The 17,580-nt window shown below is 44.5% G+C and overlaps 1 protein-coding gene across 1 annotated transcript in view; it reads left to right on the top strand.

Moving 5' to 3' along the window:
- The window catches only part of LOC8036920 (transcription factor E3), a 104,199-nt gene that overhangs the window by 20,828 nt on the left and 65,791 nt on the right, over positions 1-17,580 (top strand). Inside the window, exons 2-3 of the mRNA XM_029968270.4 lie at positions 3,665-3,875; positions 6,641-6,817. Of these exons, the coding sequence (XP_029824130.1) occupies positions 3,665-3,875; positions 6,641-6,817 (388 nt within the window). The remainder of the gene's footprint in view (positions 1-3,664; positions 3,876-6,640; positions 6,818-17,580) is intronic.

Below are 17,580 nucleotides of genomic sequence, written 5' to 3'. Positions count from 1 at the left end.
GATATGTTTTGTGAAGTATTATGAAAGATGGTTTGTTTGCAAAAAAATTGTGAATATGTCTCTAAAACACGTTTTTGTGCCATGTTTGATATTTTTGTTTGCATTGAAATATTTTATGGATATTTTTAATTTTTTATGTATGTGTTGTATAACCTTTGCAAAACCTATTAAAAAAGTTATGGTGCCGTGAAAGGTTCGATAAGGAAATGACGACTGTGCAAAGTAGCATTGTGAAATCTTCTCAATTTCCACGCCTCAAGCTTCTCTATTTTATATCTCAGCGAAAAAAATTGTTACGGCGTTCATATCTAGCTGAATGTTCCTCCCAAGAACATGGCTTTAATATATATTTTTAACAAAAATATCTAAATTATGACCCGGACCATCATTGCATGAACTGACGTGGAATCACCCTTAAGGTCTATTCGCATGATGCATCTTATTGGCGAATCTTGTGTCGCGAAACTAGGTTTCGGGAAGCATTTTCCGTCTGAACGTGACCGAAAAAGGGGCGCGTCTCAGAAATAATTGGCGCGTGTTCCTTGTGTTCCTCGCTTCTGGAGCAATTTTTTGCTGAAACCTCACCGAGTCCTGTCAATCACCTGAAAGAGAAACGCGGACGCTGCCAATGGTTGCTCGACTTCATATGACGTCTGACCTTCGAGGAGGAGCGAGCTTTTGGAGGAGTCTGATTTTCGGCCGATTCTGTATCCAAGCCAAAGCCGAAAGAAAACAAACAAACATGTCGAGCGACAAGTGGAGAAGCGGTGCGTACGGGCGACGAGTCTTGGTCCTACTCGGTTGCAGGTGTGTGAATGGCGCCTACAGTACGGGTTGGTTGCGCAGTGCAGATCCATCAACAGTCGCGACAAGTAAAAGCATCGCATATAAACATGATGGGTGGGGATAACTTCCTTTATTAGCGATGCAAAAATGTCCGAAATGCTTCGAGATCATCTGCCTGTTCTTTGACTTTCGCGGTCTTTCCCGGGTTTGGCAGGACTAACCCAGTGAGCCGAATCTGATGAAGTTCATTGAGTGGTATTTATAAAGCAGACTGTCTCTTCACACTGTGCATACTTAATATCATTTTAATGCGAAACGCTTGGTATTCCCGGTGCAGATGACAAGGTTTGGCAAAATTCTCGTGAGTCAATACGTCATAGTTTTCGCGCGTCAAACTCGACGTGTGAACAGGCCGATTTGGCGAAATCTTGGTTTCGCTAAACTGAGGCGCGTTGAAAAGATGCATCGTGGGAATAAGCCTTTACTCCTTATTTTCACAACTGACTTGCCTTTGCTTTTTGGTGGGCTATCTCTCAGAATATTACGGTAGCTGATTGCCAAGTTTCTTGTTGGGGCTTTTTGTAAGCGAGTTTCCCTTCCACTTATAAGCTGGTATCCATGCTTAGCTTTCCTTAGTATTTAGTTTCTCTTTTTCCTGAGCTTTGGTTGAAAGTTTATGCTTAATTTTGTAATCACATATTCTTTTGACTTTTTTTACAGACAGCAGCATTTTCAAGGGGTGTTACTATTACTAGTTAGTGAAGGACTTAGACAATACAGATATGGGGACTTACTTTTAATACAGCAATCTGCAGCTTACTCATTGTTAAGAAGAACAGTGCCCATTTTTCTTTTTCGATAATTGATAAAACACGAACAATGGTTTCTGCAACTACCAATGATAACGGGGTTATGGCAGGATTGCTTAAAATTAATGTAATATTTTTGCATGGTGCAGTTCAATGGTCAGATGGGCTTTAACGTATGGCACCACAATTTGTAGTGTTTTGTTTTATCGACATATGGTATAATAGGGAGTTTCAGTATATTGTTTTCCAAGGCCCGCTACTGCTGTGGGCGCGCACTTCAGAGCGTGCATCAAAGTGGTAGCGCAAGCTCCCGTCTTAAAAGTTTTTTTTTTTTTTTTTTTTGTGATGGAATTTGGAGGGTGTATTTAAAAGTTTATAATTTTTATCATAAATTCGGCATTGATAAGATTTTGCTTAAGTTTTATTTTTAATTCTTTGCAAGTTGAAATTTATGTGCTAATTTTATTAATTCATAATTCTCCAGAATTTTGATTAGAGAGAAGTGATCTGCCCTAGTGTATAACTCTAGATACATGTTAAAGGTTTTAACAGTGCCGGAAGTAGAAAAGAGCTTGTGATAAACATACTTCGCAAGGTTTTGATAATTCAAAAGCTCCTTTTCAGCATTTGCACTGTAAACGGAAGGGCTATGAGCCTGAGTGGGCAGTGATGACAGTGGCAGCTCCCACCATTATAAGAACACTCCCTCCTTCTCCTTGTTAGAAGCTCAACACCTGAACAGTCACTTGTACAATCCACAGGCTTAGATTAGCTTCTTTCGTGCCCAAGAAACGCAGCAACGCTGATCCGCTGTTCTGAACAGACGTAGAAAACAAGCCTTCCTTCTCAATCTTCCAAGGTTAAAAAATGAGCCTCGGTTGACTCCTCAGTAGGGTCGGGCCTTCTACCCAGACTAATGTGAGGTGCCCCAGCTTCTTTTTTGTCATTCTTAGCTCGAATTTCATCGTTTTTCAGATAAATCAGAATATTGGTAAAGTTTAGCAGCGAGTGTTTTATGGACGTTACCCTGCTTATTTTGTATGTGTAAGCAAGTGGGGACTGATAAGCTATACAACCACTTTACCATTATCAGCCTGAAGGTTGGAAGATCCAAAACGGCATGAGATAAACTAACCCTTGGGCTGTTTATTGTGCCGATCAGCAGCTTTGTGGGGCAAGGGCCTTTTTACATGGAAACAATTTAGTATCTCCCAGCATGTCAAGTTTTGTTTTAATTTGTGACTGCAGGCTTTGGAGCATATAACTGACGATTGCTTTGATAAAAATGAGTTTCTTTACCTTGACTGGAAGTAATGAAGCTTGAAGGAAAGTATTCTCTTGAAACTTTGGAGGCCAAATGCCTCCTCTATTGCGGTGGCAGATAGGTCGTACCGAACCCAAAGCACAAAAGTAACTGAAGCTGAGAGGAGAAACTCTAAATCGAAATCTTCTGGGCAGCCTCAGAATGGTTGCCCGAGATTTTCCTGAAAGACAGTTTTCCAGTACCTCGAATACTAGTATTTTCTAGGGGGAGTGCATACATTCGTAATTTTTGAACGCCAAATAGATTATCGCCGTATTTGATCAAAGTCTCTAATATTGTACTAATACTATCCGAGTAGCTAGAACGATTTAGCGCCGTGAATTTTTCTTTACAGAAACACCCCCCTATGTGCCTACCATACACCTTCTATAGTTGCTGACGGGACGAGAACAGCAGAGAGGAATTTCTGTTGTCTTGCCTCGAGCACAAGCTTCCTTCCTTCTACAATGCTTCGGCGTCTCGTGCACGTTTCGGCAACAAGTGTGCGCGGCCAAAGCATGGCAGAAGGCATGAGCGCATGCTGGAGGCCGAGCGTTTGAAAAACATGCCCTGCCATTCTCACTCTGTCAGTGACTGTAGGCATGATCATCAGCAATACCGGTTTCTCTCTCTTTGTACGGTGTTGTCTAATTTGTCGATGGCCACACCCGCAAATAACTGCGTGCTTAGAAATGAAACACTCCTAACTGGACTGCTGCGGGGAGCACTTCCAGGACGCACTGACCTCTCCTTCCCGTTCTTGCAGCGCGGCCATGAAAGGGGGACGTCCCCCGCTGCCCCTGAGCCGCACCAACCTGAAGCAGCAGCTGATGCGCCACCAGATGGAGCAGGAGGAGCGCCGCCAGAGGGAGCTGCAGAGTGCCATGGGAACCCCTCCGGCCTCGTCGGCCATCTGCGTGCCGGGCATCCAGGAGCGGATGCCCGCAGAGATCCTCGTGCCCACACAAGTGCTCCAGGTGAGCTCCTGGGCTTTGTCAGAGCCACTAAATGGGTCGTGCTTAGAGTGCTGACACTCCGTTCCCCGATTGGCTCGTGGGCACCACCATTTCGTTGCCTGGTGCAGAGTTGCTGATTGTTGAGGTTTGAAAATGCAACTTCCCGAGCATTGGATGCGGTGTCGGGAATCTAAGGCGACGTCGGTGTGCTCGGTGGTGGACTCTTGTAGCATTTCTGGAGGACAGACAAACACCTCTCGTGATTTCAGGTAAAGCTTCGGATAATTGGTGACAGTTATTTACACCAACGGTGGCCGAAGTGTCGTTACTGTGGAGCGTAGCTCATTGAGCGACTCTAGGCTCCGCTGTTTACTGAGGCGGACCGTGGTGAGTGTCGTGAATGGGAAAGTCTCGGCATACTTGATTTACTCTCAAGCTGAGACTGCAGTCAATGTCACAAGCACGAGAGCTCGAAGTCTCTGCTTTGAAGCGTCTTTCCGTAGGACGAGCGCTCGCGCTAGGAACACTCTTCAAAGCCAGAAGCGTGTGCTAGCTCGCGCTTGTAGCTTTGGCTGCAGTCTCACCTTAAGGGTGAACGAAGTGTGGTGCTGCCACATCAGTTTTCCTCGAAGGCAGTCATATTGAGGAGGCTGTGATGTGGCCGCTCACTAGTGGCAAAAAGCTGACCCTTTTGTTTTTCATCATGAACAATGTCACTCTGATGATCTTGCTACGCTGCTGCCCTGGTGTTTCCGAGTCAGGCCTACGGGATTCCAGTTGGTGGGTTTAAAAGTTTTAACTGAATTAAAAGTGACAGATGGGCTAGTTAGTACATCATACAGCTTGGGTGCACATTGAAAGATTCCCAGATGTTCTAAATAAATCCTCAGCCACCTGCTGTTGAGTCTGTTGTCAGTTTGGCATATAAAAAACCAAAAGATTTCTTTGACAGGCTTGCAACTGAGTAATGGCTGAAGGAGGTTTTTATTTTTCTATTTCGTTACTCGGAAAGCTACGTCCTGCTGTGTTACCGCTGCTGTCCCACCTGCAGCTGTCCTAAGTGAACCAATAATTTATTGGGAAGGCGACAGTCCTATTTTTGTTGGTTTAGAAAGAAGGCTTCTCGAAGCTACCTGCAATCCTGAAGCTTTAAGTCCTCTTAGGGCATAAGAACATTGTATGACGACGAAATCATAGTTAATTTGCTGCTCGTAAACAGAATGAAATTCTGTTAGTGCATAAGAACATAGTATCATAAAGGAACCATTGTTCATATAATTTCCTGCTTATAAAGCCATTGCAGCCCAGATTTGAATTGACCTCAGAACAAAAAGGCAGGTTTAACTGTATTTTTGCCACTCGTGTGAAAAAGCAAGAACACCGCTTCCTTTGTGATGCTGGGACAGCAATTTTGACTCCAGAATCATTAATAATATTTCATAGCACATGAAATGACATGGGCAGCTGGTCCAGCTTCCAGACCCATTTAAAAATATAGTTATTTGCTTTAGCGCACAATATATGGGGTGTCTGAAGTCACCAGGCTCGATCTAAAATGGGCCATAAAATTCTGCACCTGCACGTAGCAATCTAAGCATTTTGTCAAAGGTGTATTTCACAGATCCGTTTTATCGTGCAAAATTACAAAGTGAAGCTCCTTTTCTGTTAAAGATAGGGCCCAAAAACTTGCCAGGGTTAACGGCGGGCGGCGATGCAAACGGCCAAGTCAAGTGCCTGGGCACGTTTGGCTCACTTATTAATAGATGGCGTCGGGAGCAACGTCGGAAGGTGTAGAGCCGGCCAACGAGTTAAAGCAGACGTCACGCAGACATAGTCCGTCGGCAGCAAAAGTGTCGTCGTTATGCGACCGCATCTTTTATTTTTTACTTCAAGTTTTGGTACATTAAAAAAAAAATTATGTTCATATTAATAGACCACAGTCGTTGCGAGCAGTCTCAATAAGAGATAGCGTCATTTATCAATACGTGCGCCAAACACGTCCTGCCAGTCGACGCCTCCCGCCGTTGACCCTGGTAAGTTTTTTGGCCCTATTTTTTTTTCAGAAAGGGAGGTACGCTTGTAATGTTTCATGAAAAAACTGACCTCTGAAATACTGCTTTGAGGAAAAGATTAAACTGCTACGTTCAGGCGCCGATTTTTACGGCCCATTTTAGATAGAGCCTGGTGATTTTGGACACCCCGAAAAAATATAGTTCGCAGTAAAAAAAAAAAATTGTAGGGCAATTTTTTATATGCCAAACAACACACTATTGCACACTGAAATTTGAAAGTAAACATGGGTCTTTATTCACTCACTACAAATGTAAGAAGCTTTCAAACATGTACAGTCCGTAAAGTTGAGCTTAAAAATGTAAGTAAGCACCTACCCCCCCCCCCCCCCCCCCCAATTGTTTTTTTAAGTGTCTGCTTAGCAGAATAGAACATGTGTCACAAAATAAACTTTTCCCAAGAAAACCCAAAAGAAAAGCAAACTGCAATATTTATTTTACGAGGCTTGCCTTGCATTAGAGGGATTTGGAAACTTGATTCTAGTTCAAGATTTTGATAAAAAAAATAGGTGCACGTTTCCGAATCGCTCAGACGAGTTTGCGGTTTCAATATTTTGCTTCTAATTTGTTTATTTTTTTAGAAAAAGGAAAATTTGTGACATACATTCCCCATCCAGGCACAAAGAAACATATTTTTGGGGGGTGCAGCGTCCTTCGAGGCATTTTGCGGTCCGCCCGCGGTCCTTTAGCGCCCCGTCGCCTCCCCCATGTGCCCAGGTCGAGTCGCGTCTGGAGAACCCGACCCGCTACCATGTGGAGCAGAGCAAGAAGCGGCAGGTGAAGCAGTTCCTGAGCAGCAGGGCCCAGGCGGAGCTGGGGAGTGCCCAGCCCTTCAGCCCTGAAAGCCCGGCCTCCGTGCCACACAGCGGGTCGGCCGCCACCAGCAACTCGGAGGTCAGTGGCCCTTCTTTGCGGAGTCTTTTTTGTCGCGTGAGGACACAGGTGTAGGGAGCTTCCGGGGGCAACACGAGGCCACCACAGGTGAAGCCAGAGGTTTGGAGGGACACGCCCCAACGACAACCAAAACCAAGGGACACTATTGGACGAAAAGGAGAGCCGACTTGTTGCAAACAGCTGTTTTGGTCACCCTCGAAGGCCCGGCACAACCCCTGCGCAAGAAGCGAGTGAACTTGCACTCCCGTGGAGCGCAAGTTTGTCCGCTTCTGGAGCGACTTGCGGTTTCACCTCTGGTGGCCTTATGTTGCCTCCAGGAGCTTCCTACCTCCATGCGCCAGGAGCTCATCCGTCGCACGGTTGTCCGAAGGAAGGAGCTCGCCCCGCACGACTCTAGCCTCTGGCACGTTTTTGACTGGCGCCTTCATCGCATCTTCAAAAGTGGTCCCTCGACTCTCACCCGACGACGTCGTAGAAGCGTGGCGTTATCGCCCGCTGCGATCCCGTCTGTGGCGTGGGGGCGGAGGTGCGTGCGGCAGACGCGTGTTTTGTTGTAGGTTGCTGCGCAGCCGAACGGTCGATGGAAACCAAAGCAGACACGAGGTGGAACGTCGCAACGACAGCGACCCCCGCGTCCGCTCGCCTTTTTTTTGGGCGTTTCTACTACCGACCGCCGTGATTGCCGCGTCGGACAGCACGACACGCCGGCTCCGATTAGTTGCCACTTTGGGACTACTCTCGATGCTTCGGTGGATGCTAAACCCGCCGGTCGAAGACACGTTGAGGCCACCGTGCTGGCAGGAAGTAAGCAGCACCCTTTGGTTACCGGTTTTTGGCGTGCTCCCGACGATGACGCGACGAACGGGACCGTCTCTGCAGCCGTCTTCGGCTATTCGAGCCGACCGGCACTGCCGAATAACGCCGGGGCAAGGTTAGTGTCGAAATGCAGCTTCCAGGGGTGTGACACCTGCGCCTATCGCGCCATTTTGATACAAACCGAATTTTCTGCGCCTAGTTGTGGCAAAAACGCGAAATCGGTTGAAATTGAGCCACACTGTTCCAAAGTCACTCAAAAAACTAAAAAAAAAAAAGTTTGCGGCGACGCTAGGTTTGGCGGGAAACAAGAGCTTGGTTGGCAACGTTCAATCGCGGGATTCGAAGATTTCAGCTGTAGTACCCTTCTATACCTATGATATGTGGTATTTTCCCGATTTTCGTACTACTTTCCGCTGTCATTTGTGACTGCATTCTAACGGTGTGCTGTCACGCATCTCGCTGTCTGGCCGCGGGAGGTACGACACACAGGCTATCAAGATGAGCAGACCTAAGTATTTCTTTCGTTTTGAGAGTAAACCTTTTCTTAAAAGTGCCATTGAGCGCCTCCGTGGGGTAATTGTTCATTCCTGTCCGTAATCTCGTCAAGATGGACGGCACCGTCGCCGTTAGTACTTTGGGTTATCACACGCCTGCTTCTAGTGCGTGAACAATCGAATGAATCGATCGCTCGCCCTTATTTAGCGTGCATCTGGTGCTCATAGTTTTTCTTCCGATTCACTATTTACCTTGTGACTCACTTATGTAGGGAGTTCTTCTTATCCACTTGAACCTTCTACGAGCGTCCAATCGATGTCCGTTTGTAGTAAACCGTGCTCCCCTGTTCATGTTCTCGAATCACCACTTTAAAAAGTTTTGCACTACAATTGCACTTTGGCACTAGTTCGTATAAGCTTGAGATACCTGGTGCCCATCTAACTTTGAGCAGGCCTGTGTTTCTGGTCCTTATCTATGCTCATAAAACTCACATTTGCCTTTTCCTTTTTTTTTTTTTTCATATTTCATCTTGGTGCGTAACGGCGCTGATAACTTATTGGAACTAGGGTGGACAAAAATAACAATAAAAAAAAAAAATCTGATTTATGGGATTTATATTATATTTTTTATGATTTAAATTGCTGATAAGCTACTCTAACATTTTCTGCTCCTAATCTGCTACAAACTGTCGACTTTTGTGCTTCGAAGTTGCTCCAAAATGCATAAACCTGCTTCGAAATGAGAATTTTGTGCTTCTAAGCTGCTTCAAATGCCAGATTTTTCTGCTCGAATAATTTCCACAAAACCTGTTTCACCTGTCACACCCCTGAGCTTCCATAACTCGCGTCAATATGCACCATCGTTTAATTCCTTCGTTACAACAGTTTCCTTTTGCGTATAATGTGCGCGCTGTACCCGACGAAAGTTGCGGCGAAGGGCCCTACAGATGCGCTACACTCTACTTGTCTCGAACTAAGTAAGCTGGGAGACAGAGTTTTGGGGAAGATGAAAGAAGTGCACGAATGAGCCTAAGCGGTTTTCAGTTCTTCTGGCTTTACTCAGCATGACGTTGCAGAGTCGCGCTCAGGCCGGAATGTGTGGGCCCGGCCAAAGACGCAACCCGAGCCTGGCAGGCTTTTCAAACAAGGGCGAAAAGACTGGCCCCATTGCTTTTCTTTGCAACGGGGCTGATCACCCTTTAGTCATTTGAGGCACTTCTACTAAACAATTTATGCTAGGGAAATCTCCCTCCAACCTTGGTCACCCCCTAACCTCCAGTACACTTCTGCCACTCTTGGAACCCCAGCCCCAAAACGAAAAAAAAAAAAAAAAAAACTATGGCATTTTTGTTTAAAGATTTTGACATTGTGAACACGCTTAATGGGCCTGAGAACGGCAAGCAGCAAGATCGGCTGTCCGACATCAGTGCCATGGAACTGAAGATTGCATTGAGCAGAGAACAGGAGTTCCGGAGCTCATTTTTGGATCAAATTTCGAAGACTTGTGTTGCGGTTTGAACTGTAATTTAAAACGATCGTAGTGACATTACCTGAAACTGGGGCAGAAGAAAAAAAAAAAAGTTTACGGTGGTAGAAAAAAATTAATAGGGACTGGGCATGTCTCGAACTCCGCCAAGGTGTTCATTTAATCATCCTCGAGGCATTTTCATACTTTTACGTGGTCTCTGAAGAGGAACCAATGAAAAAGATGCGGATGAATGCACCATACCGACCGAATGGCCTCTTAACCTTCATTTTACTCAATCAGGTTTATTCATGCGTTTGTATATTTTCGGTTATTTTTATTTAGTCATCCTCCTTAGATATACACAATTACAATGCCATGAATTTGCAAAACTGCAAGACCTTAAAAAGTTTTGCGGTTTTGTGGCATTAAGGTTGTGTGTATATAAGGAGTATGATTAAAAAGCAGATCAGCTGAGTTTAGACATTGTCTCTCCCTATTTTTTTTTTCTACCATGATAAATGGTAAGCTTCCTCTAGCTCCTCTGCACATTATCTTTTCATTAATCGAATATTGTTAGCATCTTAAAACGGCGCAGGCAAAACTGCATCATTTCACTTTTGCTAGGCATCTTTTTTAAAATTTTTGGTCACCTCTATTTTGGATTTTAGGTCCTCGTCTGACGAAGAGATCCCTCTTTATTTTTGGGTAATTATATATCTAAACTTTGGGAGGGCGCTTGTGTGGTATTTTATGGTAGACACATTGTCTATCAACACGGCCTACTCGCCCATTTTTCCCCAAAGAGTGCTGTCACTGCAGTTTATGGAATGAGACAGGCAAATGGCAAAGTCCCTAAATTTTAAGCAAATGGCAGTCTCCTTTATTTAAACTTTTTTTTTTACAGAACTACAATTTGCACTGGGCTCTGCACATGTGAATTGAGTTGGTCAGTGTTACAGCATACCCTGCATATTTGTATGGAAAAATAAGCTCGGCCTCATAATTTTCTTTGCATCTTTTATAGTACATCACAGTGATTGACTATCTGCATGCTCTGCAGGGAAGCAGGTGTTATTGGCACCGCAGCACAACTGTTACTTGAGATTTTTGTGTTAACCTATTTTATGAGCATATATTTCTTATTTACATCATTTGCGCATCTTGACAAAATTCTTTTAGGCCTTTTGTGCAAGCTTCAAGGGGTTATATTTCATACCGCTCTACCCATCTGTTGTATTGAAATACCTGGCTACAAGTCAGATTCTATACTTATGTAGCAGATAGTCTGCTTTGTACGGCAAAATATTGATTATTAAATTCAGCAATGCCCAAAGTTCCAACTAAGCAAAATGAAAGCTAGAAAAATTGTTGCATCACATGCTCGGACAACTGGGAATCTCTGCAATGCCCTAAAATCTATGTTAATTAAGTGAAAAGATTCTGTATTTACACAATTGTAAGTCAACACCACATGTCAGTAAAACAATTAAAAACAAAACAAAAAACCTTAGGGCGCATTTTACGGCAAACTGTTATTTATTTATTTATTTATTCATTCCCTCAGGGCCCGAAGGCATTATAGAGGGGAGTGGACACACACATCTAATTTCACACAAAGACAAACAGTAATTAGGCAGGTAAGCATAAAAATCCAAAAACAACATTGTTAAAACAAAACACTGTCAAACAAAATCCAAAAAATATTCGCAAAGTGCAGCTTTGAATCCGGCACTCTCGGCTATGCTGGCAACAGGTGCGGGAAGGCGATTCCAGTCCAGTGATGTCATGGGTATGAAAGACTGATGAAAGCTTGAGGTGCGACACTGAGGGATGCCAACTTTATTTTGATGGTCGAAACGTGATGAGACATATGATGGTTGTGTTAACAGATGCTGACGAAGATTTGCATTGTGGTGGCAAATTTTATGAAATAAACATAGACGAGATATTTTTCTACGTAGAGAGAGGTCAGACAAGCTTAGGGTAGTTTTCATTGCTGTTACGCTAGATGTGCGATGATAGTTATGAAGTATGAAACGAACAAAACGGTTTTGAGCAGCTTCTAATGATAATGCAAGCGTTACACTGGGGTCCCAGATAGCGGAAGAATACTCAAGCTTGCTGCGGACCAATGATTTGTAAAGAAGTAGTTTTAAGGACAGTGGGGCAAGAGAGGAGTTCCTTTTTAGAAAGCCCAACATGCGGTTAGCGTTTTTAATTATATTCTCAATATGAATGTTCCATGAGAGGTTGTTAGTGATATGAACACCAAGATATTTAAATGAGGACACGGATTCCAGCTCAACAGTTCTTAATCAATGAACTAGAATTTGTCCTCACTGGTGCTGTTGTTCCCATTGTCATCACTGCTACGTTTTCAAAGCACGTCATTGTCCAACAAAATCTCCTGAACTTTACAAGCAACCGCATCTTCTGCACTTGCTGGGTGATCGCATTGCACATAACGGGCAGGGACCGGTCGCGCATTTCTGTGATATGCGTTGCAAGCTTGAATTCATGAAAGCATTCAGATTTCGGCCCGTGGAAATGTCTTCTTTTTGCCATCACAGCTAAAGGGGCACTGACAGGGTGATTATGGTCGCCAAGGTTTTATCTGTACATGGCACATGAGAGCCCAACTAACCAGAACGGAATTAGTGGCTCGAAATTCGTTTTCTTTTCGCCCATAAACCGCCGTTCGAAAACTGGCCAGTTTGAGTTGAACTCACTCTCTTCTCCGTGGTCACGTCCCGTCATTAAAGGGACAATGAAGGCGATTCCGGATATTTTTTTGGCGATTGAACTGGGTTTCAGGCACGTCCCAGGCAACGTTGCCCGAATTTCAGTTGAAACCGGCGCTTGTGTGCCTCGCAAAACCAATTAAACAGTCGCGGTAACAATCGTACCAAGATCGATTGCAGCGATGCCCCGAGAGTTGCAAGACAAGCCAGGAAACGCAGAGCTTGTATGACGCTGCAGGGCCTAGAAGCGCGACGTCACACGGGACGGGTCAGCTTTTGGTCAAAACGAGAGACGTGCCCTCGGTCAAGTTTTGGTTCGCGGTTTTTATGAACTGTTTCAATTTCTTTTTGAATAACCATGAAAAGTATAAATCGGACCGGAAATGATTACTAAACAATAAATAAAACAGCATAATTATTTTTCTCTTTGGTACGCTGGATGCAAAATGGGCATTGAGCAACTATGCTCAAACAAAATAAATAAAAAAGGTACACAGCTTGGAACATGCGGGAGACGTTTCGTTTTGGTTTCAGATGTCGGTGTCGTGTTTACTTTGGGAATGACCGCGCCACCGCGCTGCTATAACCTACCACGGTAACCAGAGTCTTGATCTCCTTAATGCTACCGATACCAACTATTCACACTTGACGCCACTCCCTATTTCACCTCCGTTTTTGGAGGCCCAGAAATGAGAAGGGAGGTAATTTAGTTTCAATTCCTTCAGTTTTTTTCGTAGGCACAGAAATACGCATCACAAATGTCCTATAAAAATTGGGCAGTGTGCTAGGTTCTCAAAAAACCTAAAAACACTATTTAAAAAAATTAATTAGAATCGTCGGCACTCTCCCTTGAATGGTTTAGACACAACCACCAAATATAATCGAAACCGTGGGTCATCAAAGGCACACACTCAATATTAAAAATATAGAAAGAAATATGATACCCATTATTTGTGGCTTCTAAAAAACTGCTAATACGTTAATTGAAAAAAAAAAAAAAAAAAAAAGGTTGAGTACATCTAAGCATTTCTTATGAGTTGTGAATGTGAGAGCATGAATGTCGTTCTTCGCGTGGCGGCTGCTTCTGATCCCCTCGGCACCAAGGCCACTTCTGATCCTCTCGGCGTCTTTGCCGAATGTGATCCTCTCAGCCCCTCGGCCGTTTCTGCTCCGGCACGGGCACGCAGCGCCATGGGGTGGCGTTTATTGAAACTGAAGCACGTCGGCTTCATATCATTGCCATTTCGCGTGGCTTTTTGCGTGGTTTCAAAGCTAGGATGCCTCAGATTGCGGCTTCGGGGATTTATCTGTTGTTGGCACGGCTGATGACGTTGGCTCATTCCATGGGACCGTTAATGTTTTTGCATTAAAGAAGTTGCACAGCCACGTCTTCCGGCAACGGTTTACTCCTCTGTATTTCTTCTTCTTCCCCAGTCCAGTTTTGGTTTCAAGCTGTTGCATTTTCTTACTTTATTAAAAATAAATGTGATGCTGTAGCAAAATATTGATTAGGTAGTCTTCTGACACCATGTTAAATCACCTGGCAAAGAATTTAAAAAAAATATTCCAAGGACACTTAAGCACTTTTTATGAGTTGTGAATACGAAAGCATCCCTGGGCTTGCTGGTGACTGCTGCGCCGCTGGGTGAGGCAGCGGTGGGAATCTGAAGCTCGGCGCGGTGGGTACTGAAATCATGTGTCTTCTCATCATCATCATCATTGCCATTGCTCTGGCATTAAAAAAAATACTTTGGGGGGTGTCAGTGCCCCTTTAAAGATCCTGTGTCGTTGCAGATGCCACTGGCACACGACCTGCTGCGACACCGAACTTGCATCCAATTGCACAGTTGTTGCTCTCGCGCGCAAAATGGCCGTGAATGAGCGCCGAAACCCTAGGCAGCCCGGACCACGCATGCCAATACAGAGAAATATGGCCCTCCAGCATGGTTGCACAATGCCGCTAAAACCAATTAAGCAAAGAATGTGCGACCGCGTCATCAGAGGCTTGTGAGGAGCCCATGTAACACTTGCATCAACTGTCCCCCCCCCCCCTTTCCCCTGAGACAACTTAGCTGTGTGTGGCGCTCTGCCATTCGTTCTGTGCACCGATCGTCACAGCATGTTCCACGCTGATATGCAAATCGCAATACCCGTTTGCGCAGATTGTAAAACAAGTGCACATAATCCTGCAGTGCTACGAGTACAACTGGCTGAACCCATAGCGAACCGAGGTGTTCTTGATTACCCCAGCTCTTTCGGCTTTGTCGACGATGGAATGCTTTGGTTTTAAATATAATTTGACCCCCTCAGTTCTGATTTTCAAAAATTTTTAAATGCACATGGGATTTTCTAGTTTTTTCAGTGAATAGTAGAGATCTACCTTTCTTTGAAAGTTTTAAAAGACATATGCAGGGGAAAGTACTTTTTTTTTTAAGAGCCTAATTGGAAAAAGAAAATTAAACAAATTTGCAAAAAAAAAAAAAAAAATTAGAGCTATATTTAGAATGCTATATGAATCCGTGGGCGCCTTGGAAAAGTGGCCGCTATTTATCACGTGACTGGCCGTTATTTGTCACGTGGTGCTTCCGCTTTTTTGGAAGCTTCCTATGGTCTCTAGAAGCTACTTATTCATCTTCGTTTGAAGTGCAACAAAAAAACTAAGATGAATAAGTAACTTTAGAGCCCAAAGGAAGCTCCTGAAAAAGCGCAAGCAGACGTGATAGACCTGTGTGCGGTGGCGCGAAGAAACACATTTAACCGGCGGCACACCACGCTCAGCATGCGGTGGCGGCGTGACTTGAGGCGGTGGCGGCGCAGTCCGACGGCGCACAGGTTTACCACGTGGCCCGCGGCGCCTCCCGCGGGTGCCAAGTACAAGTTTGTTTTGCGCCATAAATATAGCTCGAAAATTTTTTTTCTTCGTTATAAATTTGTTTTATAACATTCTTTTTCCATCTAGGCTGTTTAAAAAAATATATCTTTTTCTTTGCATGTGGTTTTTAAGGTCACAGAAGGCCTGCGTTGCAGGGTACTTTGAAATAGAAGTACTGCCGTTAGAGCCAGAAAACACTGATGTGCATAAGCACTTTGATGTGACATTGTTGTTGCAGATTGAGGTACCACAACCCATTGCTCAGAACTCACAGCCTCATAGTGAATAACCAACACTGGGAAGGGGGAGAAGGCACCTTTCTCAGTGTTCATTACCATCCTTCTTCCAGCAGTTCAAATAGCAGCCACACCTCGCAAGGAAGGTGGCACTTCTATCAACCGGTGACAAACATCAATATGAAGTAGCACTAGAAGGGCAACAGTCTACAGTATTTATAAAAGAAGGATGTCTGCTACTGAAAGCACCTTGAATTGGCAGGGCAATTGCAAGAAATGTTGCTTTGTTGTATGTTTTGATCGAATGGTTTGCCAAAGACTGTAGCCTCACTGGTATATTGCTAGTTCTGTCATCAGTAACTCTACGAACACACAACTGCCTGCAAATGGTTCAATCATGCTTTGGTCCTTCCTTCTAAGCTTAGAGGAGGATTCTGCAACTGCACACTTTTGTCATCACTATCAATCAATGGCTTGGGACTTTTTTTTTTCCAGATTACTCGTAGTAGCTCGATGAACTAGTTGGGAAATATGGAAAATAGTTTATGAACATTGTCTGGTACACACTGTTGTTAAACTTTCTACACCGACTTTTCGTCTCTCTGGAATCTGCCATTTTGCGGTTATACTACTTTCCGTGCCGAAAAAGAGCCAGTCTAACATGGCTAGACTTCTCTTCTTTATGAAGTATGGTAGCTACTTGCGCCACCTAGTGACAGTGGTATCACTGGGGGTGGGGTGGGGGGGGGGGGGGATCGCCTTGGGTGCAGCGCTCAGGGGCGCAGCTGGGCAGTGAAGGGGGGGAGGTGGCGGCAGGCAACCACCTTAGGTGCCGCTGACCCTAGTGACGGCACTGGCTAGTGATAACTTATTCAATTAACATTCTCTGACATGTCTTGGAAGTGCCACTGCATGCTGTGCACCATGTCTTAATCTAAGATAGTGGCAGATAGTTTGAGTTCTGTCTGGCAGATGCTGTTTGTCGTTGAATTAGTTGGGTTTGTAACACACAACCTTTATTCTGATTTTGATTTAAATGAACAAATTACAAATTAAGCTTTTATCGGATCAAAGCAATTTGAGGTGCATAGGGTATGTATGTACATGTTTGTTTCTGAATCAGTGAATACTGGTTGCAACATTTATACTTACACCATGTATAAACTAGGTCAGAATAAATTAATATTGCAGTGTCATTCAAAGCAGCCAGACATATTCAAGATAGGCCCATTCTCTTCTTGAGTATGAGTGTGGGCGTTCAGAGCACAGAAATATGGAGTGAGGAGGAGGGAGGGTCTATGGGTGTGTATATAAACATATCAGTTGGGAGATAACATAAAAAAAGTTGAGTGTCCTACTAGGCTGAGTGGGGATGGAGGCCGGTACAGGGGCAGTCTCACAAGCCATAGATTTTCAGAATTGGAAAAAAAAAAATAGAAAGCAACTAAAAGTGACATGCTTCTTGAGCGATAAACAAAGGACAACTCGAATGACGTCAAGGGGAGCTTATCTTTGAGTATCGATGGGGGACTCGATTGCAGCAAGGGGAGGAAACAATCTTGTGTAATCAGAGCTGTCCTTTATGTGTGTGTTTTGTGCAAAAATAAAATTTTTCGCAAATGGTTTGTGGAGAAAGCTAGGAGGCTCTTTTGAAGTCTGAGGTCGACAGCTGCCACCCTTTCTTTTTTGTTTTTTTCCCCTGAGGTTTGTACAGGGGCGGATTTATGGGCCAGGCCTTGGAAGGGGGGGGGGGGGGGGACGAGGGAGTTGAGCTTAGGGGGGGGGGGGGGGGGCAAGCACCTCCCCCCCTCTTTCCCCTAAATCAGCCCCTGGGCTTGTACGAAGTTCGTTGTATGAAGGTTTTGATGGTGAGAAATTAGTCTGCTGCTTCGTATCTGGTATTTATGTTGTGGATGGGCACTTTGGCCATTGCTGCACGTCCCGGCAACTTACCGTAAAATACAGTGGAAGCGCCCACCTCGTTCAAGCGGCCCCTTTTGACATTTTCCAAACTTGGGAATTCTGCAACTCGTACGTTAAGCGCCCGCTTTGACCGGACAAGCGCCCATGTCTAGATTAACCCAGTTTTCAGAGAAAGTGGGTGGGCGCTCCCCCAGTATTTTACAGTAGGTCCTG

The sequence above is a fragment of the Ixodes scapularis genome, unplaced genomic scaffold (genome assembly GCF_016920785.2).
Source record: "Ixodes scapularis isolate PalLabHiFi unplaced genomic scaffold, ASM1692078v2 PGA_scaffold2__306_contigs__length_199485367, whole genome shotgun sequence".
NCBI classification, from domain to species: domain Eukaryota; kingdom Metazoa; phylum Arthropoda; class Arachnida; order Ixodida; family Ixodidae; genus Ixodes; species Ixodes scapularis.
Note: the sequence above shows the minus strand (reverse complement) of the source record. Positions and strands in the feature narration are given on the sequence as shown.